This window comes from Chlamydotis macqueenii, chromosome 2 (assembly GCF_036417535.1).
Source record: "Chlamydotis macqueenii isolate bChlMac1 chromosome 2, bChlMac1.mat, whole genome shotgun sequence".
Lineage (NCBI taxonomy): Eukaryota > Metazoa > Chordata > Aves > Otidiformes > Otididae > Chlamydotis > Chlamydotis macqueenii.
In genome coordinates this window covers 31,508,042-31,534,242 of record NC_141557.1, presented here as the reverse complement: position 1 = coordinate 31,534,242, position 26,201 = coordinate 31,508,042, and the positions used below count along the sequence as shown (strand labels likewise).

Below are 26,201 nucleotides of genomic sequence, written 5' to 3'. Positions count from 1 at the left end.
GCACACCTGTAGCCATCCAAAACAATAAAAACATGATTCAAAATGCAAGCAATGTAACAATGCTGTTTACCTTACCTTGTTCAACAATGTTTGTTGACTTGCCATCATAGGATCATTTTGCATTTGATCCATGCAGCTGGGCTGTGCCTCTTGCGTGCACTGGTACATAGATACAGCGCCTGCATAGCACGTTTGAGGAGTTCGCAAAACCGACTCCGAGTTTATTCCACACTCATGATTCTCAGGGACCTGCTGCAAACAACTGAGAAAATCCTCCAGGTTGGAAGAAGCAGAGTAAGTCGATCTGTCAAAACCTGCTACGGGAAAATCCATTTGATCAAAATTAGAAAGCTGTGGCATCATTGCTGTGGGTTCCTTGTAAGAAATAAACTCTTGCCTACACGCATAAGGGGAAGTGTTTACTTCTGATTTGTAAGAGAACTCAGATGCAGTGGCATGCATGCCAGGGAACACATATTGCTGGGGCTGCTGCTGTGAGCAGCTAAAAGGCATGCTGGTGCCAGAGCTCCAATTTGCGAACATCCCATTAACTTGCATATGTTTCATCTTTTGACAGAGCTGCTGTTGCTGCTGCTGTTGCTGCTCCATGAGCTGTTTCTGGTGCTGATGAAGTTGATGTGGATCTAACTCTTGCTGTACCAAGCAACCTTCATTCTGGACCAAGGGCTGCTGTGGGTTACAGCCTGCATATAAGAAGTCAGACTTATTTAAGGAATCCTGAATATAAGTCAGGATTTCATCAGTTATGTCAATGTCTCCAATATCATCCACACCAGATAATTCAGTTTTAAAAAACTCCTCATCCTGCTGAATACACTTTAGATCTTCAAAGTCAATACCCAGATTTTTCATGATGCTGTACAAATCGCTGGTTTTGTTATCTTGAAAGAGTGCTGCGCTGTCCTCAGGAAGTGGAACAGTACTGTCCTGGGAACACTCCATTAGCTCCTGTTTGAGAACATTGTGATTTCCAGCAGGTAGGAGGTTATCCGTCCAGCCGCTGCTAACACCACCACCCAGTTCATCCCTGCTGTCTGCAAAGAAATTCCGCTCAAAGGAAAGTTTATGTGATGCTGGAGGACAGAGATACACAGACTCATCTTGCCTTAACATGGCACCTAGGAGGGAGTTTGGATCCACGGAATCATTGTGTAGCATCGCTTTGGCTCCTTTTCCCGTCATGCTTTTATTCTTCGGCTGAGAGGGATCCATAAGGCTTGACATAGGAAAAGATACCTCATATAACACAGCCTCACCAGTCGCAAACATAAAGGGCAACTTCATGTTACGCTTCCGTAGGTGTTCTGCCCCTTCTTCCTCTCTGAAAATAAATCAGATACACAGTACTGATTTAAACAGTTACTGTAATCTCTTTGGCCCCTGGAATTAATATTAAAAAAAAAAAAAAAGAACTATTCTATTTGTAGGCATTTTTCAAATTCCTAGCTATTCCAGCTCAACTTGTCTGAGTTAAACCAAGAGGCAGATTATGAAATAAGGAGCTTATGACTGTAATACCACCTTTACATATTACATTTGTAATTAATTCGAGATAGCATACACCATTTTCTGTGCATTAGGAGCTGAAATGAAAATAAGTGGACTTTGTTCCATGCATTATGTCTTTCTTGGCACAGTAAGTAAATGAATATCCCAATAATGAATTACCTCTTTTTCTCCATTTTACAGACTCCTTAGAAAAAATTATTTAACCTGTATAATAATGCTGAATTCGATATTATATAGAATTCAGTTCAGCATCATAAAGCATTTAATTTTTTTATGTTATCTGTTGTTTCTTCTACACAATTGCAGTTGGATTTCTTAATTTTTTATAACGGCAATGATAGATTAAAAATAGGTTGGATGGAATAACTTGGTGCTTGTACTGCTGCTCTTATTCTTTATATGAAATAAAAATGTCTGAAGTTTTGCATATAAAGGACTATGCCACAGAACTATTGAAATATCAGAATTATTTTCAATGTCTGTTAGCAAATTAAACGAGGTTTTCTTTTTAGAGTTCAGGATTTAAAGGGAGTTTGTTTAAAAACAAAGAATTCCTTTCTAAATATAAACAAGTTGAAAAGTTTTCTGTTTTTGAAGTATTCTGCTTTATGTGATGACAACTTACGTGAGAGGTCTTTGTGTGGCAATGATGTAATCTGGTCTTCCATTTTTATAGACAAGACGTGCATTTGCCTGTACCCAGGCCCATCGATTTTCTTTGGTTAGAAGCCTAAATACAGTCATTCCACTCTCGCCTGTCTTCATCACTAGAGTTAAAAAATAAGCATACCATTTACTGTCCAGTGAACAAAAATAGGAAAATCTGGCATGTCATGAAAGTAATCTCATTTGTAGAGCAATTTTACAATACTCATGTCCTCAGTCACCCATTTCTGTGTAGCACTAATGTTTTCCTAGTGAAAGAGGATGATCTTTAAGATGTCTACTTTAATTTATTCGCCAAAACTGCAGGCAACTAAGATATCCACTACAGATTGGCAACATCCTCTATGGAGCTTCATCCATTATGTCTGCAATAACAGAAATTAATTAATAATAGAACACGTAAATGACAAAAGCCTAAGACTCTTTTACATCTGAAAAGTGACTATTGCTTAAGAAATAAAAAACACATTAGCTCTGAATCGAATACTTTCATGTGTTGACTGGTTAATGCAGAGGTACTTCAAAATCCATTATATTTCACTTCCACTATTACTTCATAGTGACGCTTGATAAGCGCACTGCATTTTCATTGTACACTGCATTTCTAGACAGAAAAATTAAATTAAAAAATTTGGAAAGTTTAAGAATTCTAATAAAAAATAATCTTTGCTAAAGTATTTATTTTTTTTTTTATCTTGGCATCAAAAATGGAGCAAAATCAGTTCTAAGGTAAAGCGTCAAACCAAAATTTCAAACCTAAGTTTCATCCCATTCTATTCTGGAAATATTTTTTTTTTCTTATTCCTTACCAAAGAAACAAAAACACTGATAGGCAACAGTGACAGAGCGATAACTGAAACAGAAAATTGTTTAATATAGGATGAGAACTAACCTGCTGAGGTGTGTTATTTAATTGTACATAAGGGGACAATCAAAAGGGGACTTAGAGAAAAGTAAAGAAAGTCCACTAAATAGTTACATGTCAGATAGCTGACACTTATTTCCTTAGCTTGAAATACCACACTTATCTCCTTAAGTTGGCACTTAAACCAAGCCAAGCTGTCAGGAATCAAAATGAGAAATGTACAGGCTACTAGTATACTAAATCAGTGATTAATTTCTGTTAAAATTTTTACGCTGCTATCAAAAGAAAATGCTCTATTTAACTTTCTAACAGAAAAGCTATCTTTGAAATAGTCCCTTTGTCCAAAGGAAGTTGTTGAAATAACAGAAGTTGGGTTGCACAAAGAAGGAAGTGAGAAAAACAAGATGCATCAGAAACTGGAATATATAACTTAAAAGGGTCTAGATAGGAATATTAAATATTTCTTCATCCAGTACAAGTCTTCATATGGAGGGAAAGATCACATGAAATGAACAGTGTTCTTTTTGTTAACGATAACTTAAAAAAAAAAAAAAAAGTACTTCATAGCATTTCTTCAGTATGAATATAATCCATGCTTTGATTTTTCAGCCTTTCTTAGGGGATGAAGCTTACTTCGGACATGATTTTCAGCACAATAAAGCATATCAGCTGCATGAATAAACTGGTATCCTGTTCCTCGCATACATAGCTCTGCTTCAGTATATCCCAGGACAATCTTTCCTCTGAAAGGTAAAAACAAAAAATTGCAGCACTGCTAATGAAACAACCCACAGAATGAATGCCAAGCAAGTTAATTATGGCTAGAACATTTCAGACGTAAATGCTAACTACATTTTGCTGCAATATCAATTGCAGAAGCATGACATTTCTAATAAAAAATACAGTTAGCAAACCATAAAATTTTTACTAGTTCCCCACATTGCCTTCAGTGACTAGGAATGGGTTCACAAAATTATTAGATCATTAAAAAAAAAAATAAAGAGTCTATAGTTCAGCTGGATTCCTAATTCCATACTTTTGAACATACTCACTTATAGCAGGCAGCAATGAAAGACATTTACCTATAGGTGCTTGCATCTAGAATTAAGTAGGAGCTTAATTTTAGTTATCTAAAACTTCTTACCTAAATAAGTATTTTTAATCCCTTAAAATTCATAATAGGGCGTATCTCAGAACCATATTCCTTTTGCTATTCAGCAGTCTGGGATGCCTGCGTTTGCATTCAAGCTTTCTAAGAAACGCCTCAGAGGAGTACTGGCAAGAGAGTAATGTTTGACCCTGGTAGCTAAAATCAGAGTACTTTACTATAGGCCAGGTAGATGAAGAACTTAATAGCATTTGTGTGAGTGCTATGAGATACATGATAAAATAGTTAAAAAGAGACTGAAACAGGATTTGGAACAAAGAAATTGAGATCCAAAGATAGGGAAAAAAAGGAAAAAGTAGGGATGGGGAACAATATATGCAAAAGTAAAATATGACAAAAACGGAAGGTTTCAAGTGAAACACAATTTAAAAAAAAATCAAATAGGAAATAAAATCCTGTGTTAACAATTTGTTAACTTTTACTTCTATTAGCTCACAGAACGCAAGAAAAACATTTTGGTTTATCAGTGAACAGAATACTAAGCAATTTGAATCTACATTTTTCTGTAAGTAGGCATGGAAATCCATCTGAGAAATTCCACTGAAAATTAGTCTGAAAGCTGAAAGCATTATCAGTTAAAATAGGAGGGAGGGGAGAAGGAAAGAAGAAGGGCAGAGGCTTTTCTTTTAATAAAGAAGAATCTTAATAGGCTTCTTGCCATGTTGATGCATAGTTACATTATGTTGATTTAGTAATGCAATAATGTTTCCAGTCTTTTATATAGGAAAAAGAATCATTTGGAAATGGGTAAAAGTCATACTATAAAAAAGGACTTAATTTGTTTATTTTGAAGTAAATAACATTTCCATTATGTTTTACATTTGTTTGAAGTGAAGGAGAAAATAAGCATGTAGAATAAAATGAAACTTGCTTTATCAGTTCTAAAACCAAATTCCAAACAGATTTAAATATTAAACATTTCTTCTTCCCTAATTCATTAGTATTCATTAGTATTCTTTCTTTTGGTTTTTTTTTGTGTTGTTTTTTTTGTTGTTGTTGTTGTTGTTTTTGAGGGGTTTGGTGTCTTTTCTTGTTTGTTTTTTTAAGGACTGAGTCAGAAAGCAATATGCCCTCTCAGGGAAGTACACTATAACAATCTCATTTCTCTTTAATTACTAACAGGGCTGAAGAGAAAAATCCTAATAGTTCCTAAACAATCATCAGTATGGACTGAAACACTAACCAGCTTTATATTTCAAAGACATACTTAAAATACATCTCATCAAATGAGCAGAGTATTATGCAGAAGTATTTACACCTACTTTGCATCACAGCCAGTGGGCGTGAAATCCAGTTTGTGTTTAGTTCTGAAGATGAAGTTTTTGGTTCGTATCTCAAGGATAGATGGTGGCTGCAGTGGAGTTGCTACTGCAAACAGAGCTAGCTGAGGAGACAAAGTAGCCCCATCCTTCCCTTTCTTGTTTTGTCCATGGAGAAACTTTAATCGTCCTTGAAAATTCATAGCCTTAGGATGAGGAAAAAAAGTAACTGTTTTATGTTGGAGATATTTAAGAGTCAAATATTTCTGTAAAATATTTTTAATTTTTTTTAAGACCCATCAGATTCAAGCTTTGTAGCATGGCATACATGAAAGTTAACTAACAAGTACAAAATACTGTTGTACCCCTGAGCATGTTATGTAGAGATCTACCAATATACTCACTAGAAAAAAAACCAATTGGAAGGTTGTTCTGTCAAAAAATCCAACGTACAATAGCAAATTCCAACTGGATCTTCTAGTATTCCAATGAACATGGCATTAGACATACACACAAGTAACATAACATGATTTCTCTTGCATTTCTGTCAGTAATTAGTATAAAGTATGTAAATGTGTACAACTGTAAAATCTTTTATAAACAATTCTATTTGTAAGAAGTCATTTAGAGGGTGATAAATCCATATTATTTTTTTTTTAAATCTACAGTATTGACAAACATAAAATGTGTTAAAAAGAGCAAGCATGGACTCTCCCAAGTAAGATAAAACCATAGTTCTGTTAGTTATAACTTACCGCATCTCAAGGTACCCAACAGAAAATAATCTTTGTAATGCTTTTTTATCCACAAATCACACAGTACTTTAGAAAAGTAGAGGCTTATTCGTATTTCACAGAGAGAACTTACACTTGGTTGCAACAATGTGTTGAAGGGGAACCCAACAAAACAACTTTTACTTGTCATTCAGTGTCACTAACTGAAACATACTGGTTCAAGTAGCTCAGACATTTACGCAGACTTAACAAATAAAGTTGCTGTACATATTGTAGGGATAATGCAGATTTCCAACGTGCAAGCATTTGTGGAAATTTTTACAGAACTCCACACTCACCAGGAATCCAGATGAATTATCCAGGAGGCATCGTAACCTGCAGATGAAATTCCTTTCCATAAAGGAAGAATTCTCTGGAGGAAGCTGGTCTGGGTTATAATAGGTTGCTGGCTGTGAAAAGCCATTATCTCCTACCGGAAAAGATTATTTTTAAGGATTATTTTTAGAAGAACACCTAGTGAAGGCTATCTATAACAAATCACCTTCCGTCTCATAAACAAAGCGTTAGGTCATGACCTGAGCAAGAACAATGTAAACTGGAAACATCCTCAGAATCAAAACTAATTACAACGTGAGGTTAAATATCAGTTCTTCTGATGGGATTTTTGCCTTACAGGCTATGGTATTTGAAAACTGCATGCAATTTATTTATTTATTTTAAATTCATTCATTATGTTTGTCAATAACCTAAATTCTGAACCAGCTGCAGAGAGCAGAGCTCTCAGCAGAGCGCACACCCACATTTTAGCAATGGCAAGATCTGCAAAAGTGAGGTAGGCACCAAGGCACAGGAAATCTCGAGTATTCAAAAGCTCTGTAGGTGGTTTCAAACTGTGAAACTGTTGCTTTCCAGACAGCCAGGTAACAGCTGCCTGTAGCAATAAAGAACTATCTTTAGAGAACCACCATGATAAATCAATGCGAGCAACAGATGCACAAAAGAGCTACTCAATACTGAATATATCTGTGTGCTGTGCTGATCAAGAAAACACCAGTTACCTCTCCAGAAGTAACATGGAGCAACTAAAGAAAAAAAAAAAAAAAAAAAGACTCAAAACCATGATTAACAACTAGGATAACAACATGATAATCTTCTGCCACTTCAGGACAAGCATTTGCTGCTAAGTGGCATTTAGAAAATAGATTTAAACATTTGGAACATAAAGTAAAAACAGAAGGTAAATCAATAAACCTCTGAGAGGATGCATATGTTCTGCATGAGGCTACATATACAGAGATACCAGAGCTTGTCTATTCACATCAAATATAGAAAAGTGATCTTGTTCATAATATGTATAAAAACCACAAATTGGTCATTCCCTAGGAATTCATACACACAGAAAATTAAGAAAAAAACCCAATGTAAAATGCTATTTTAGAGTGCTAAATACTCTGTAATTTTAAAAAATAGTCTATATACTCCAAGGGAACTGATTGCCATGTATGGACAAAAGAAGGACACAGATTTAAAGAAAGAACCCATATGGACCTTCCAGACTTGGTGATGAAGTCAGTGAGAGCATGTCACTTAACGACACACCACATTATATTCTCTGGATCATAATTCTGTCTCTCAGACAGGTGGAAAAACTTACAGGTAGGCTAGATGGTTTATATAATGGTGAACCAAACCTCAAGGAAAACAAACCATGACCAAAAGCCAGTTCAGTTTCATCTGTTAATTCAAGGGACTGAACTGGAGTGAAATGAGAATACTGATGGCTCACCAAGAGGCCTTGCAACCTAAGGCCATATAAATCCAACAAGACCACCGAGTTATCCAGCTTTTCAGATAAAATCAAGATATATCCTTTTTTTTTTCCTTAAAAGAAATGCTAATGTCAATTTTTGCTGAACAAACAGTAAGGTATGGAGAAAAGAAAAAGGGTTCTAGCTGATACTGTGTATGAAAAGAGATAATTTGAAATGACAGCCATTTGCAGAACTGTGTATTGGCCACCACTATGAGCTGATCCCAGAGGTACAGAAACTCAGATATCTGTAGTCCAGGACAGTTACCACCTAAATTTTATATTAGAAAATAACAAATTCCCACAGCTGTCATATGGATGGTTCTCAACAAACAAAAGCAAACTTACTTCCTTACTTCCTACTGCTGCAGATTTTTTTTTTAATTGCCTAGTTGCTGGTGAGAATTTTCAACACTTCTGAGGCAGTGCTTCTCTAAGAGGTGCTGAAACAGGTTAGACACTCTCTGAAGAACCAATGATTATGAAGAAAGGGCAAAGAAACAGCTTGCAAATCCCAACTCATCTTTCAAAAATGCCAACTCTGACATCCTCGAGAATCCCTGCATATACATTACCTGAGGTCTCCTCAAAACAGTTAATACACTGCATATATCAACATTTGCATTTCACAAGTATCAGCACCAAAGAAGCCACTAAAATACTCCCCCCTGCCAAGTGATCCCAATATTTGTGTTCCTTTTCTATTGCCACAACCTTATTCCTGTAAGACCAGCTACTACTGAGAAAGTGGTCAGCTAGTGAGGCCGAAAGAAAATTGGTATCAACAATTGGCTACTGATAGAAGAAGATCTGACTGGAAGAGCTGCTGGCCAGGCAGGAGCATACTGAGAGCACTGAGTAGTTTTGAGTCCCTTAAAGGCCCCGTGTGTGTTTGTCCAGCTTATTCTTTCATGGAGATTAATGAGACTATGGGCAATGTCTTGGAGGGGATGTAGCGAAAGACTTTAATCAGTAGCAGCAGGCTCCTTGAAGGGCTCTGATTAAGTCCTCCAACTCAGATACATCTTCTGGCTGAGGAATGCCTACCGAGTGTAGCTCTAGTATCCAATAAGCAGTGCAGCAAGGCTTTCTGCTGGCATCCTTGGCCCTGGTAGGCATGCCCTTCAGCATTTCTGCCACTGGAGCCACTCAGTGTTACTCTTTTGGTAAATACAGAGCTGGAATTTGAACGCAGTTATTTTATCTGGGTTCTCAAGTGCCTGTCAACTTCCCTAGTAAAACGAGCCAGTACCCAAGAGTGAACAAGGCTTTGGTAGAAGTAGTAACATAGTCTGCAGCTTGCGAGAGGAGGGGAACAGAACTCAAAACAAGAGAATGGGCTTGAAGCCCAAGCTTCCTACACGTGTGAAAGGAACACTACTGCACTTTCCCAGGCAAACAGGAGACAGAGAAGTTTTAGTGCCAGGATCTTGGAAAAGTGACTCACTGTAAGAAGGCAAAGACTCTTACAGAGCATCTGCAATCCCTGGTGCAAAATGACCAGTTAACACTATAGAGGGTAGAATCCATATCCCTTCATGAGGTTCACATTGGAGCTCATCATCATCATGGAGCGATGTGCAGAACATGCTGTGTATTAAGTTCTTTTCTTTCTCTTTGAGCTCAAGATTATATGTGGTTACGTAGTAAGAAAACTTTAAAAAATAATCCAAACTTGAGGCTGCAAAATAGATATTTGGGACTGAAAAATCAGAATTTTGCAGACCTCTCCGGGAACATGACAGGGGTGGGAGGAGTGTCTGGGAAGCACAGTGAACAAACTGAGGCGACCACGGGTCTAGGGGCACACCAGAGTACTGGGTGAGAAGCAGTCAGTCCAGGCTGACTGAAGCAGAATTAGTTCCCAGATACAGGCTGGAATCTGTGCTTAAGTCTGAGCACAATTATAACATGTCTATAAATATCTACATAATGTGAGTAGAATATATTGAAATGAAATGGAGTAAATTAGCAAAAATGGTGAGGATCCTTATGATCATAGCATTATCCTTTGTTATAAATCCAAACTCAGTTTAAAAAGCCTCAACGTCCAAATATTTTACACTACTTGAGGCCCAAAAATAATTAGCAGGTCCTAGTAAACTAGGAATACAAGGTACAAAACAAACGATTGTTCATAGTCATGCTCAGTGCTTCCATCATTCAGTAAAATCTGATGCCAAGTCAACCTGGCATCGTACTTTTTGCACACAATCTTTTGTATATTCATATGCACTTGCTTAAGCACTACAGAACATCATTTCACTCTGAAGCAAACAGTAAGCCACCACATAAAAACCTGGTTTCTGAGTGCCAGCAGCTGTTTGCTGTACCCAACTGTAATATCAACTAGTTCTGTAGGATGTTTTCAACTGGATTGTGTAGATTGATGCATGGATGATATAACAACGTTGACCACTAAATGAAAAATTGAAATGTATTGAGCCGTGATGAAAACAAGTGAACAATGTTTACTCAGGTTTTTTTTACTGCTCTATCAAATCATGCCATTTCCATACTATAAAATATGTAAATGGGAAACTGTGAGAATTTTTAATCAAGTTGCTTTATGAATGATAGATTTATTAAAAATAATATGGCTTTATTCTGGATTAAAAAAAAGTTATCTATAATCAAGTAACTTAGAGTAACATAGAGCTTTATCTACATTTTTAAATAATTGTTGTGCAAAATGAAGCATTATAGTTGTCTCAACAAATTGGCGATTATTACCAGGCAGGCATACATTTTCCATATTACACATAACTATCTGTACCAACACATCCCTGTTCCAATGTGTAAGCAACGTGTTTCTCAGTATAGCAGGTCACTTAGGCATCAGTCAGCAACACGTGACAATCTGATGCTCTGACAAGCACACTATTTGGTCTTAAAGGCTCATCAATTTGATCTTTTATTCCTGTTCGTCTTTTACTGCCAAGAGAAGTAGTGGTCCTTGTGGCAGCCTGCACATAACAGTGACAAATGTGGAAGAGTAAAACTCTTCCACGACCAGGAATGAACTATTCCATACATTAACACTGTAGCTAACACATCCTTAGTGATGGAATGGATCTACCAGCCCAAAGAGCTTAAAGAAGTTGTCATACCCAATTGTCTGCTTATTTCCTAAGCTAATAAATTTGGTGTTGTGACACGTGACTAGGAATAGCAGATGTAAGAGAGAGATCATTGCTTTAGAGAAATCACTTTCTCATTCAAACAGTGATTAAAGACGAGTCATATAACTGAGGGTGAACACAGAAAAATCCAACGTCCTTGTTTCTTATGTCACCAAAAGAAACTGTCCACTTCTCATTGCCCTGTTTGCAAAACCAACACGCAAGTTTACCTGCTTTGCTATTTACCACAGGATACCGGTAAGACACATGACACATTCAGTTACACTCCAAATTAGTCTTCTAGTTTAAAGCAAAATTAGTTTTTTAATGGTGCTATGCTATGAATAGCAGTACTTATTTAACGTGCATGAAAGTAGTAATTCCCACTGTTGGCTAAACATATCCATAAAATTCAAATAAGTTTAAAAGATGTTATTCCTTCTGTTGTTTGTGTAAAAGAATCTAAACTTTCTTTTTTTTACACACACAAATTACAAAACCCCCAACTAATCACACAGGCAAACACATAAGTTGGCTGCATTCTCACCTTGTACGCTTTGTCCAGAATCTGCAGACTGGGCAGGATTTAATGCCCAATGTAGCTGTCGTTGAAACTCAGGTCTGTCTTCTGTGTGAATCAATTCAAATACACTCTGGTGTATAATATCAGACTATGTACAAAAAGGAAAAAGGCGAGAAAGAAAGAAAATAGGAAATTTATATGGTAATATAAGTTGTCTTGTTGACAACACTGCTATGGATATAGTAAAATCCATTTTGCTCAGTGATAAAAACATACATTTGCATAAATGTAACAAAGCTTCATGAAACAATTTTTAGCAGCATAGAGAAGAATTCAGTCACACTCATGACTGCAAACATGAGAAACAGTAATTAAAAAATATTACCTTGGGAAAAAAAATATATGTCAAGTATTTCTTTATCTGCCTCTATCTAAGCAAGGTTGGAATTGCTATGCCTAGGTTTTGTTGAAATTATTTAATTTTACAAACTGGTAAATAAAGCACTTGCCATTGGTTCTTGGACCTGACCCATTCTAGGTGCTACAGGAATACAGCAGAAGCCAAAGACCATGAACCAAACAACTTCCAAAACTAAGCCAAATAGACTATGAACATTGGTTTTGTTTGCCTGAAAGCTTTGTCACTCCTTAAGGATGCATTAAAATTTGTAATTATTAAGCTCTCATATCACCATCAATTGTGCAGTTAGGAATGTGATCTAAACAGCAAAGTTACAACAGCCAAGATCAGTGGTTGAGAGAAATTAAGGGGAAAGACACCCACCTAAAGTATTCAAGAAAAGCCTCAGTCAACTGAGAGGAGTTAAATTGCCCATTTTCTGCATGGATCAAGAACCCAACCGTTATATAAAAAGAAAATATTTAAAATAAAGATCTAAAGAAATTAAGATGAGCTGGCAAAAGCAGAAGCCTAGCTCAAATTTTGCTTTGATGAATTTTATAAAACAATCGTATTTTCCAGAATAAATTGCCAGAAATGCTATTTTTTGTAACTTTAAGACTTCACTTCCATATAATGCACTTGATTTATTGGCATTACTATAAAAAATTTATTCCCAATTTGTTTTTCAAGCTTTTTTTCTTCATTCCCCAACACTGAAATAATCTGTAACCCCAGGAATAATAATGCTTTGTTTGGAATATTTACTTTTACACAAACATTCCTCCGTCTCTTATCAGTTGCTGACCAAGCAGAGTTTCTCCTATTTTTAGACAGCAACTGAATCCATCATCATCCAGTGCTCAAAAATATAAATTGATAACTATAACTAAGCTTCTAACATCTTAACATAAACTAATCCCAGGAGTTCTCTAAGGCAGGCAACATGTGCCCACTGGGTCTCAGTCTTTGCTACTTTGGTACCCGGCTTGCAAGCCCAGGAAGTTAGCCATATGTGTTCTGCACCATAAATAGTAAATTACAAATGCTTGTTTTGAAATGAATAAGTAAATAAATACATACAAGCGAAGAACATTAAAATTCTAAAAATACTAAAAACACTCAGTTGATACTTAAAACCTCAAGGCATATGGAGTTAATTCTGTATGAAAGGTTTCTATTAAAATAATTACCTTCCCATTGAATTATGTCTCATTCAGCATCATAAACTGGGTAACACCACAGTACAAATTTCAAACAGTTGTTCCAGTAAAGACTAATTAAGTGTGAAAATTTCCTATCTTGCCTAACTCAGCTTTGGAAATTATATTCCTGTTGTGCTTGGCCTGAGGTCCCATTTCAGCTATGTAAACTGATAGAAAAGTAATATGGTTTCAAAGTAATCCAACCCAAAGCACCTAACTGAGGTTTTTATTACACAAACTACAGACCCTAAATATGAACACTGATGCCTTCTGAAATTAAAGAAAAAAACCTCTGCAAAAAAAAAAAAAAAAAAAGGAAAAAATAAACTTACTTGTTGGAATCCCAAGTAGTCTTGGATAGTAGAAGAGACATAAAAAACCAGAGCATCTGCCGTAACAACTAATACAAAACCATTTAATGCCTGGGGAGGAAACACACCAATCTGTCAGCTTCAGTTACAAAATTCCAGATAATTATTATGGCTGTAAGTTTACCTATACTCTAGTCTCCCAATAAAATGTGAAGCATGCAAAAACATATCATTACCTAACAGCATAAACAGAAGGATTCTTCATTGCATCCCTCTACAGTATATGTGGCACAATGAAGAAAACTGCATCTAATGAAAAAAAAAATAATGTTCTTTTGGAAAACTCAGGGAAGAAGCCAAAGCCTGTTGATGACTCTTATTTACTCTTGATTGTAGATGAGGGACAGCAGTATGAACAACTATAGGTTTATCTAGTATCAACCATAGTCCACAACGTTCACACGGCTCAAGCCTTTGGTACACGCAGCTCCCTGCTGCATCAACAGGAGCCATGGCACAAACCCGCTCCCAAAATCCATTCTATTCATAGCGCAGACAGGCCTAAGTGGACAGGAAATCAAGTGATCAAGATCCGCTATATAGTTCAAGAAAACACTTTATAGCTTACTTAAAATAGAAAACCTCTGCCCAAGCGGACTGTTGCAAGTAAACAATGTTTTTGAAGAGATTTCCCCCTTCGTGAAGCAGCAGACTAAGCGGCTCCTTATTCAAAGTCACGCAGAGGGCATTTATCTGAACTCCCAATCAATATGGTTCATGGCAATTGTTGTGATAGCAACAGTATATTTGTGACTTGGCAGCTCATCTGAAAGGTGCTGATTTACTTCTATGGATTTCAGTCAAGATTTAACAAAAGGCTGTCTCGAGGGACTGGATTAAGTACATTGTGCCACTTAATTTCCTCAGCAGCATTCAAAGTCAAATTTGGCCAGCATACTCAAAACACATTTTTTTAAACCTCTTTACTATGCAAAATGATTTTAACTAGTGGAAAATGTAAAGTAAGTGAGGGATATCCTATATCGTACCGTAACAACATAATAATATATTTTTATTATGAAAAGGCATCCTGCTTCCCCAAACGTTAACTCCCATAGCCCCACGCTATGGTAACCACCGTAGTTGCTTTTCCATATTTTACAGAGATATGATTTTACTATTTCTTGTTCTTTTACTAATACAGTCTAATTAAGTCAATGTTATAGATCTGATCAAACAACTGGTCTTAAAATGCTGTGAATCACTCCTATATTATACGTAGGCATTTCTTAATCTATTCTCAAACAGTTGTGAGCTCTATAAAACCTCCTTGTATAGGTTTAGTGAACTTTACCTGAAAATAGGATGAGCTAAAAAAAAAAAAAAAAAAAGAAAAAAAAAGAAATAATCTGAGATTAAATAGTGTAGCCAACCTAAGAAATCTTGAGTAGTTACTTAAAATCCTTGGTTTTGATGGAGTTCATACTAATTCCAAGGGAGCAGAATGCCACAATGGAAGGTGCCTGTGTCCTCTGCTAACCTATTCTGCAGGGCATTTCACCTCAAGTGGTTGATACAAAAAGTCTGTAAGCTGCACAGCATCTAATTCTGGCCCACATGTTAAAATTGGTTATTCTGCTCTGTTTCATACAAAGCTACATACAGCTCCTGTTCCTGGAATTCAACCACATTTTACAGTGGCTCTGGTACGCAGTTCACCTTGAAACAGGACTGTTATTGCAGAAATCAGATTTCTTCTGTAAGCCAAAAATTCTGTAAAATGCAAATTGTTTGCCCAAAAATCTAATGCAAGAAATTACTGGAAGTTCCTTAAAACATGCAAGTATCCAGGATATACCAAAAAATGTGAGATCGGTTCTAACAGACGTTTTGGCAAAATGCAATCCTAAAATAGTTATCTTGAAAGGCATAATGAAATTTCTAAGTGAGTTTATTATTCTGAAGCATTGGAGATATCTGTGCTTCTACAAAAATGCTCTCAATATTCCTAATAAAAAGTAAATTACAAAACTGTTCATTACTGGTGAGAACTAAGATGTTTTAAAAATTTCTTAGAGGTCGTCATTTGACTTGCACTTTGTATCATAAACTTGCATAGACTGTACTAGATTATGTATCTAAAATAAGACTGAAATAATTTAAATAATTTTAAAGGAGATATCACTTAATTTTAAGGAAGGCATATCTATGTATTTGATCTCTACTTCCATATTCTATTGAATTGGTAAGATATTTTCTATGTTGGAAATTAAAGAACTAATTTTCTGTTTGTTAGAAAACAAGAAAAAACATCTGATTAATAAATAAAAACAAACACAAACAATATGGTGTATATTCATATCACCTCTGCAAAAAATAGAGAGTTATAATCTATGGAAACCTGTGTGACATAATAGGCTTCCGAGCTCGGCAGAAGGAAAGATTTTACAAATATCTACATCTTACTGATGCTCAGTATCTTCTAGAAAATTCCCACTTTCATCACTCACCAAGTCTTACATGCCCTAAGAATATTCTATCTGCATATTAATTCTCATATTTTTTAATACATAAAATATTTACAAAATAAATTCATTTAAGAATTTCAGTTCACTCACTTCCCAAGGGAGGCAGAATTTACAGTAACAAATAAACCACCCATTTAATTTTCATACTGGAAAGCAGTTTGTTATAGCAGTTCTCTCATATAACTTCCATTCAGAAGTCCTAAAAATAACTAAATTCCACATCAAACACATGCCTTCAATATAAGCCATATACTGTACTTTTAAAGATAATTTCTGTTTAAAAGCAAGCTGTTCACCTGCAGTAACTCTAACATTTCTTTGTCATACGTTATTAAGGTTAGAAAATTACATATGTGTCCTAGTTTTTTAGTCAGTTAGGAGAAAACTTTCCACTAGCATTAGTTCACAGTAGTTTTTGTGGGGAATCCTTAGAACCTGTTTTCATTCCTACCCTTTGAACAGTTAAATTAATTTTGTTCTAAGCAAACCATTGGCTCTGACTGACCTAAAGATTTGCCACTTCTGATAGAACAGTATGAAACCTGTATACAAGACAGATTATCAACACATTTCAAATGGAGCTGCAGGTCACAGTATAATCTATTTTCTGAAATCAGTTTAAACATTGGTATACTTACATTAGTAATTTCCTCAGTTTAATCTAGACCTAGTATAATATTGTTATATTTCATATGCTTTGACAGTCCAGGACATTAAAACAGACTATAAAACAGACTATATAATAAAAACCCCACTATTTTTCATTAATACTTTCCACTAGTTCACATTGCTAAAAGTTATTGGAAGTATTTTAAAATTTGTCCTGAACATACACTATGACCTCTAGGTTCTTTCAAACCACTGAGAAAGCAAGATATTCCAGTAAGCTCAAGGTCTTTTAAAGAGAAATTGTTTTTTTAGATAGTCATCAAATGTACAGTAGATGACTAATCTATTTGACCTTTATGAAGATTGTTTCTTTATATTAACACTTTTATTAAGAATAGACGCAAAGAAATGGGAAAAAAACAACTCTAAGAAATTACTCAGAGTTAACAGGACCCTGTAATCTAACGCCTGCTCTTCAAAGTCACTACTATCACCAGAGAATAGTGTAAGAGCTGGATAATATTAACTTAAAGAAAATGAGGAAAGAATTTGACAATAAGAAAACTTCTTTTTCAGTCTCATCAGTGAAAATCTGGTACATCATATACAATACAATTCTTTTAAATAGAATCTTCGTATAGTATATCCACTGCAAAACATACCTGCAGTAAGAGTTCTCCTTCCAGGATCTGCATCCCTTCTCCATGTTTTGCTGTTCTACAGTTTTCTTGAATACCATTTCTTTCTGATCTCGTAGAGTTAGAAGATTTAAATGCAACTAGAAAAAAAGAAAGAAAAAAGTTGAGTGATCTTTGAAAGGCCCACTAGAAATTTATGTGATATTATGCTATTTTGTGTAAGAAATAATTATCTTTTAAAACTGATTATAAAGTTAATCTAATTAAAGATTTCTGTTTCAATGTCAGACTTTTTATTTACCTTTAGAGATAACCCACAAATTTGTCGTCCATCTCCTTTGTAGACTATAATACTTTTATAAAAGAAATTATATTATTGAAATCAATCCATATCTCATTATTTTGTTACTTTTTTTTTCTTCTCCTTTTCTTTACTATAAGGCTCAAGTTTAGTTTCTCACTCGTGTTATTAAAGGACATTTTTGTTCTCATACAACAACCACCTATAACCTGATAACAACTCTGCTTTAAGGTATGACAACCCTTACACTTATTCTTATCCCATCTAATTTCAGACATTAAAGTATGGCACCTCAGATATAAGCCTGCTGTAGACCTAAAGCTCCCTTCTGAGAGAGGAGGGGAAGACACAATAACCCTAAATGCATATTACACATTAAAGAAAAGAAAGTAAAGAAAGCTATTTTCAAACAAAAAGGCTTTTTTTTTTCCTGACAGTTAAATTTTAACCATTTAAACAATTAAGCATACTTTCCAATTTCAGATAAAATACTATAACCATGAATCATCATTATTCAGGTCACAAATATATCCAGTCGAAAGAAAAAAATTACTCAGTGAACAAGGGATGAAAAATCAGACCAAATTGCTACAAAGTACCTGAAAGACATACTATCTCCTGTCTCTGCACTGTCTTCTAATAAACAGGATGCTGTCAAGGAAAACTAGATACTCAAAGTTTGTCCATAACTCAGAATTCATCTACTTGCCACATAATTCTAACAAAAAAAAAAAAGTCTCCAAATGTGAAATTAGTCTGAGTGGGTCTGTAGTGTCTAAGCAGCTTAAAATTACTTGAGTAATTGTACCTTAAACCTTTCTCCCATAATCCTCCCAACCCCAAAATCCCTGAACTGAAAAGCAAGTGAAATTTTAAAAAGCAACTGTGCTTCTGTAAAATACCAACACAAATACCTCACAACAATGAGATATTCACCCTAAATTCCAAATGATTTTCAACCTGCTGGAAGTCTTCATTTTTCAGCTGCTCAGCATTTTAATCAAGAATGCTAAAGAACTCCTGTTCACTCACTTTTCAACTACAGTAAGTGATATTTTACACAAAGTATATTAACTGAAAGATAAATAATGCCTTTCAGGTTTTTTTTAGCTATCACTGCAATTAACAACTTTCAAGCCAGACAGTTTTCATTAAAATATCCCTCAAAGGCACCACAGAGGAAAAACATGTTCTAAAAATACATTAACTGATTAATCAGTCAGGAATTTATCCAAGGGTTCGCTTTGAAATTAAAACCTTAATGCTCTTCTTCCTACCAAATAGTCAAGAAGCCCTGTAACAGGCCACACAGAATTGCAATTGCAAATTCATTTTAAATTCAAGTGAGTGGAAGATGTAGCAGCATTTTTTTTCGTTACGCATTATTTTAAAAGGATATCTAGAACATTCACTAAAAAAATCCCTGAAGTCCACTGGCAGTAGAAGAAAACTTATTATTCTTTTTATTTACATTCTACGACTATTGAAAAAGCCCATGTTCAGATTTGGAAGTTACAAGTAAAGATATCGTGTCATGCTTGCCATTTTGAAAAATACCACATACAAGCAGATACAGATTTTTTTTTTCTTTTATAATGTGCAAATAATAAACAATTAGCAGAGCTCTAGAGCTCAAACACAGCCTATGCACTGGTATGGCTATATGCCTCCTAACTTTCAAAGCATGCAATAGGTACACATGAAGTTACAGATCTTGCTGAATTGGAACCTATAGCTTTTGCAGAAATTAGAATATGGATGAAATCAAGTTATTGTAAACCAAGACAGATGGAAAATTGCTGATGATCTGGGGTAAAAAAAAAATCAAAAATCAATAAAAGATACAGTGGAAATTACAGCTGTATACATCATTAGATGTGTACAACTCCAAGAAAAAAAAAAACAAACAAACACGAATTTATCTAGTTTTGACAGATAAGTCACAGGTCTGCTACAAGCCACCCAGTCACTGGAGCTTCTCCCTCAACACCCATAGGTAGATTGAAGATATCACACTACAGGGGACTTCACAATCTAAGACTCTGGAGACACATCACTAAGTGACAGCTTTAAAACACCCACACACTTTTAAAGACTAAGTTGGAAAAAAGTTATCCGTTCCATCTCTGGAACGGAAAACTTTTATCATCCCTCTTCTCAATTAATAAAGGGACATCAAAACTGAAGTGTAGATGTTGCTTAGGTAGGTGTGGGGACATCAAAACTGAAGTGTAGATGTTGTTTAGGTAGGTGTGGTCTTCCTGGATTTCATAAGAACTAAACTGCATTTATTAAATAAAACTCAATTTTTTTTTTTCTGGTACTAGAAAAGGCCAATTCACAAAAATCAAAAGTCAAATAGGCTAAAAGCACATAAAAATTACAAGAACAGAACTGGTTTGGTTTTAGGTGGAAGTGAAAAAAATACAAATAATAATGTAGGAAAAAAAAAAACAGGAAAGATGAACAAATATTTCTATCTAATACTTCTGAGAACAATAAGTGAGATATTCACATTTCATGATGAAAGTCCTTTTAGTCCAACAGAGATAAACGAAACTGACTTGACTGAATATGGATAGTTTAGATCAACAAGACTTGATACGTTTTATTCAAAATTTTTAAAATAGCTTGTTGAATTTCCTACTGGGGAGACATGACAATGGAATGGATGATACAGAACACTGAAAAATAAATATTTAAAAGAAGATAGCAGTAAAAAAAAAATCAGTATTCAAACTAAGTATAAACTTTTAATAAAGAAATTATAAATGTAACTTGTAAAGTTTTTAATGTTAATATAACTAAGGTATCGTAATTACCAGCCCTCTGTGATTAAACTTCTTTATCAATACTCTTCAAGCAAACATTAAAAAAATTGCTAGTAAGATTTTAGGTTGACAAAAATACTATGTGAGTAACAAGCAGAGTCAGCACAGGTCACTGACACTAAGCAACCCCAGCTACCTGGATGCAAACTTGCAATATATGGTTCAATACAGTCTAATTGAGGGCTACTGGATTCCAACAACAAGTGGCCTTACTGTATGGGAAGGCCATCTTGTGAAGTAGTAATTCTGAAAAAATATAGTCACAGCCTCAGAAATACCAGCTAGAGATATAGTAACAGATGATGATAAGGAGAACTAAAACATGTAACTCATCCAAAGGTAGTATTACAGTCAACATCACCTAGTTTAAAATCAGCCATGTATTCTGCTACTTCTCATAGTCTGTTACTCATGTAGTTAGATAAAATAATACCAATAGTTCATTGTTTTATAGTCTTTGAGTCTCTGAATTAAGTACAACACATTTCAGCCTATTCCGTCTTAATTTTCAGCCACAGGAAATTAAGACATGAATACTCATACAGACTAAACAGAAAAAAAATCTGTATACATACTCTAAAATACATGAAAGACACAATCAAATTATTTCTCAGAATTTCCCATCAATAATTTTAAAGCAACAAAAATAAAGCAAAGTTGTTTACATTCTAAAGAAAAACCAAACCAACAAAATTTCTTCTACACAATTCTAGCAAGAGAGATAGATTGTAAGGACTTGCTTTCCAAGTAGATTAACAATTGTCACTTAATCCTCTGTCCAGCAACAAGCATCATTTCCATTGACTAGACTTTCCTGATTTGAAGTAAAAGCTAAATCCCAAAGACAACAAAACTAGATAGTGACCTTTAATAGGTTTTTCTAGAAACAGAACAACATTGTAGTTTCTGGTACATTTGTTTTACAGTTGTGAAATGCTTTAGTACCCAAAACAGCAAATGTAAAAGATAGTAAGTTTTACATTATATCTACAAAGACGAATTAAATAGCAACGGTAACTTCAGTGTTTACTAGCTTCTTATCTCTGGTTCTAACTGTTCCATTCAGGTGATAAGAGATTTGTACAGAAATGTAGTGTACTTCATTAGACTAACAGTATGTCTGGAAAAATAAAAAAAAAAGTCTGACATACAACTACTTTTTCAGGTCTAGAACAGAATTCAAGCAATTGAATTCTAACTACTGCCAAAAGCCATCTTTCATTTTAAAACCATATAAGTATTAATTGAATAACTATTTTAATACTTTATTATTGAAATACAATACTATTTATTATTATTATTATTTTCAAGGACAAAAGGTATTAAGCAGTCTTCCTTCTTTCCAGTGAATAACATTCGGTATGAGAAATTGCTTTGAAATACATCCTAAACTGTGTGAGTTATAAGCAATGTGCGGAATCAACTCATAATACATGAGACATTAATTTCATGTACTATCTGTTGAGATACTCAGAAGTTAATCTGAGGAAAAATATTTTTTAAAAAAATTCTATCCAGCATCTTGTTTAATCTCCATGCTGTCCTCCAAGAGAGACCCTAGACTAGGATGAAAAAGGTCTTTTTCACCTTCAAACACTTAATTTCTAGGGTTTCTACTTGGTAGATATGCTCCCCTCAGCTGTAATCCACAGCAACTGGTGTCCTCTTCCTTCCAGGCTGTTACTCCTGTTCTCAGCAAGAACTTTTGCCATCATTTCCTCACTTGACAGCCAGCTGCTTTGAAGTCCCATCTCCACTATTTCATCCAGTTCAGCCTGCAAAAATCAATGACCATGCAGCCATCTGTAGCTACCAGAGCACCTTCAGCAGGAATCCCGTAAATGGCAATTCCTTACTTTGTTTACCGGAAGTTATAACAGCAGAGAATCGCAAAATTTTCACAGAGCAAGTGCAAATACACTCTGCTGACACAATGTACTGTACTAATTAATGTTAATAAAGTAACTGGAGACGCAGAGAATTCAGCGTAAGGTATGTCAGCAACTACCTAGCCAACTTTCTGATGGGCATTCATATAGGAGCCTGATTTAACCCAAAAACACTTGAGTTGTCTACTTGTGATTACTTTAAGGAAATAATATTGGCAGTTAAACTTCTTAAAGTAATACAGAGAGGCATACAAAAAACGTTCCAGTTTCCCTTTCCATGAAAGAAGTGACACACCTACAATATTCGTACAAATATTCAAAAGGAGTATCAGTAAAAATGAAATCTAATAAAAATGCCTTTAACCTGCATGTGACTACTGTTTTATGGAATATTCAGTTGTCTGGCCATAGAACAAGAGATGAGCATTCCTAGGAGTGTTGAGGCAATACTCAACCCAGCCAGATCAAGTTCTATTATACTGTTTTCCTCAAATCTAGAAACTACTTTAAAGCATTTTTGCAAAGCATTAGAAAGAACAATGTAAACAAGAAAAAAAAATAGAGGTAATTTTTTCTGTGTGTAAAAATAAGTAATTTTTTCCTAACATAAAATGAAGAAACTATACCATATTTGCTGATGCCTAGCTGTGGATTCTGGAGAGATTATTTTCAACTGAAACCTGTGCATTCCCACACCAAATGTCTCTTATTATTATTAAATGAGTGAAGAAATGTATGATTAAACAGACTTTCCATCTCAAAATTCACCTAAACCAGCCGCATGTTACAAGAGTGATGAATACAAACCAACTCAGCGACTGTTGGCTGCAAAGCTTCATGGAAACCACACCAAGATACTCTGCGCTTAGAACCTTTTCTCTTTCCTACCTTTCCTTCCCCAAAGAAAAAGCATAGCCAAAAGTTCTTGAGGAGTCAGGCTCACTGTAGGGAGGCATAAAGGACGGAATAGCAAGATGTCAAACTGGGCAAACTGGGCCTTTTAATATCATTAAGATGCAATGAATTACTAAAATCAGGCTGGAGATAATTTTACTTTTAGGTGAATGATCTGTTCAAGCCTAAAACTGTATTGACGTACACTTGCCTAATATCACAAGTATATTGTTAGCACATCAGTCCTGCAGTCCTGGAATTTAATCTAAAAGAACTTCCCAGAACTGCTTTACATCAAATTTTGGCATAGTTCCCACAACTCGGCCAAACAGGTCAAAGTTTGCAGTCAGAGCCAGTTTAGACTGTTTCATAACCTTTTCAGTAGAATTATAAATTCAACTAGTCTGTGCTAGATTACTTTCAAAAACAACCGTTCTCGTGAGGGGGGTGGTCTTACGCACTTCAGCAACAGACGCCAACCTCCAACACAAAGTTCACCCGCTAAAACAAGAAATGGAGGGCACTACAGAGAAAACCTAGTTTAATATTAAACTTTTGTCTGAATCATTAACATGCAGCAAACTGTTTATACCAGCAAAAGACTCACTTTACGTGGGAGAAAATATATATCTATGTATACCTATGCAACCGTAGCTATCTCAATTACTTAAGATTATAGGAAACATTTTGTGCCCATTACCTCTGAGGCTGTAAAGGGAAAAATGTTTATGAAATTTATTAAGTAAAACAAAAAAAAATTGCAATTAATAATTTTTTTTAGAAAGAAAAAAAAAAACACATGTATCGATTGCATATTTTGTAAATAGCTACACTTCTACCAGATAGCAGAAACTGTATATTTAATTACTAAAACTTACTAAGGATTGCTCTTAGTAAGAGACATACAAGAGAAAACAAACACAATTCAGAATTATTATAACTGTATTTGCAAAGTTTTAGTTACGTTACACAAAGAGGTAAGAGAGACTCCTGTGTAGGCTGCATGTATGGGGAAAAAAAGAGTTTTCACCATATTTTGCATACTTAAATTTTGCATTTCCTATCTCTTCATTTACGAATTTTGGATATTTTTCAAGATAGCTTTATATTGTTTATTTATATCTCACTAATAGTTGAACAAGTACTTACACCAAAGTAACAAAAAAGAAAAAAAAAAAAAAAAAAAGAAAAGGCAATGCATGGTAGACAATTTATCTTTGTTCACAGAAATTCTGATAACAGACAATTAAATTTAATTAATTATTCCACTAATTTAGCAAAATTTTGTCATTTATTTGGTCAGCTGGCTTTTGCTCTCATAGACTCACAATTTTCACACGATCAGATTTTTGACATATCCTTGGTTTTAGTGTTGAAAAGCTCCATATTTTCATTTTCTAAATCTAATATCTTGGCCTCCAATTATTCTGCCATCTATTAACAATTACATCTGAAAGTTGTGATATGCATCAGCATTTTTATTTCTTACATGTCTGAAGATGAAACAACTTAAGGGTAGTCTTCCCTGTAAGCTGTATTACAATTCACAATACAGCTTTTAAATTACAGTAAACTCTGGGTGAACGGATGGCAACATGTATTTTCATTTCATACAAAAACATCAATGTAAAAACTACATCACTATTCTGACACAGTCCAGAACAACATATGCAGAAAAGAATTTACAGATCTAGTCATGGAAATTGAATACCTAGATTTTGTAAACTTAAACAAAATGAGGATTAAATTGTACATTTGAAAGTGACTACTAACAAGTGATATGTTTTTCTTCTTAAGCACAGGAATGACTGAATGTGTCAAATTATGACACTACTGGAATTGTTTTCAAATAATGTATTTTACTTTTAAAACAGAAAAATACTAGTAAAAGATATGCAGGAGCTGCTTATATTTTGGTACTTCCATAACAGAGGCCAAACGAAGGTTAAAAACTTAGTAGCAAACAACTTTCACCCTCAGAGGATATGGTGCTTTGATTCATGAGCATATTTTCAGCTAATGTTCAGATGTATAAATATGTCACATATTTCAGAAAAGCAATTGAAATAATCTATGAGACAGGTATTTGTTTATTTGGTTTCAAATAAATTATTCATGGTTCAAGTGAGAGAAAGTGCCATGAAGCTAGCCCAGGACAATAAACTATACCACCGTGAATGCTTTCAAAGAAATATATAGTAGGTAGGTTACAGCTGGTGAAGGAAGAGGAAAGAGACTGAGGGGGAATATCACTTTTACCAGAACAATTTTTAACAAGAGAGACCGAAAAAAACCCAGAAAAATATACTTCCACTTAAAAAGGAGAAGACAACAAGGGTAAAAGGTAAGTGGTCAGGTTCTGGGAATTTCCTGGGCTTTTGAAAGTCAGTAACTTAACTGCTGTTCAGATACATATCACCTACTGGTATGTACAAATCTCTAGAAATCAAGAATTTCCAAGTGTGTGTCTTGCAATGCAGATTTTGCACCACTGACTCAAACCAGAGCCCCTTGATTCCACAGACCTGAATTGAACATGTCACAAGTTCAGCACGCATGCACACTTCAAGTTCCAGTCATCCAGTACTTTCTAGTTTAACCCAAATTCAATCCAGGTAAAATGCAAACTCATCAGCTCTACAATCAGACACAGCAGAGACAGCAGAAGACTACCCAGCTGTAGGAACATTCAAGTATGTAAGAAATTTTCTTTAAGGGAAGAAGAAATCTAGAATTTGCCCCAAAATGCTTAGGCTAGAGAGAAGGCAGAAAAAAATAAATTTTAATCTCTAAAAGCGGAAGATTCTGAGGGTTAAGAGTGCCTGAATACGAAGATGTTTCAACAGAAACTATCAGGAATCTTTAGGGGTTGCCACCAAAACAACTACTAAAACAAAGCTGCATTTGTTTGTTAGACT

At 34.9% G+C, this 26,201-nt stretch overlaps 1 protein-coding gene across 1 annotated transcript in view; it reads right to left on the bottom strand.

Annotated features, from left to right (window-relative positions):
* AHR (aryl hydrocarbon receptor) overlaps nucleotides 1-26,201 on the bottom strand; it is a 66,945-nt gene that overhangs the window by 7,042 nt on the left and 33,702 nt on the right. The window contains exons 3-10 of the mRNA XM_086742448.1: nucleotides 17,393-17,508; nucleotides 13,615-13,704; nucleotides 11,702-11,825; nucleotides 6,561-6,691; nucleotides 5,492-5,694; nucleotides 3,695-3,804; nucleotides 2,156-2,297; nucleotides 76-1,342 (exon numbers count right to left, since the gene is read on the bottom strand). Of these exons, the coding sequence (XP_086598574.1) occupies nucleotides 76-1,342; nucleotides 2,156-2,297; nucleotides 3,695-3,804; nucleotides 5,492-5,694; nucleotides 6,561-6,691; nucleotides 11,702-11,825; nucleotides 13,615-13,704; nucleotides 17,393-17,508 (2,183 nt within the window). The remainder of the gene's footprint in view (nucleotides 1-75; nucleotides 1,343-2,155; nucleotides 2,298-3,694; nucleotides 3,805-5,491; nucleotides 5,695-6,560; nucleotides 6,692-11,701; nucleotides 11,826-13,614; nucleotides 13,705-17,392; nucleotides 17,509-26,201) is intronic.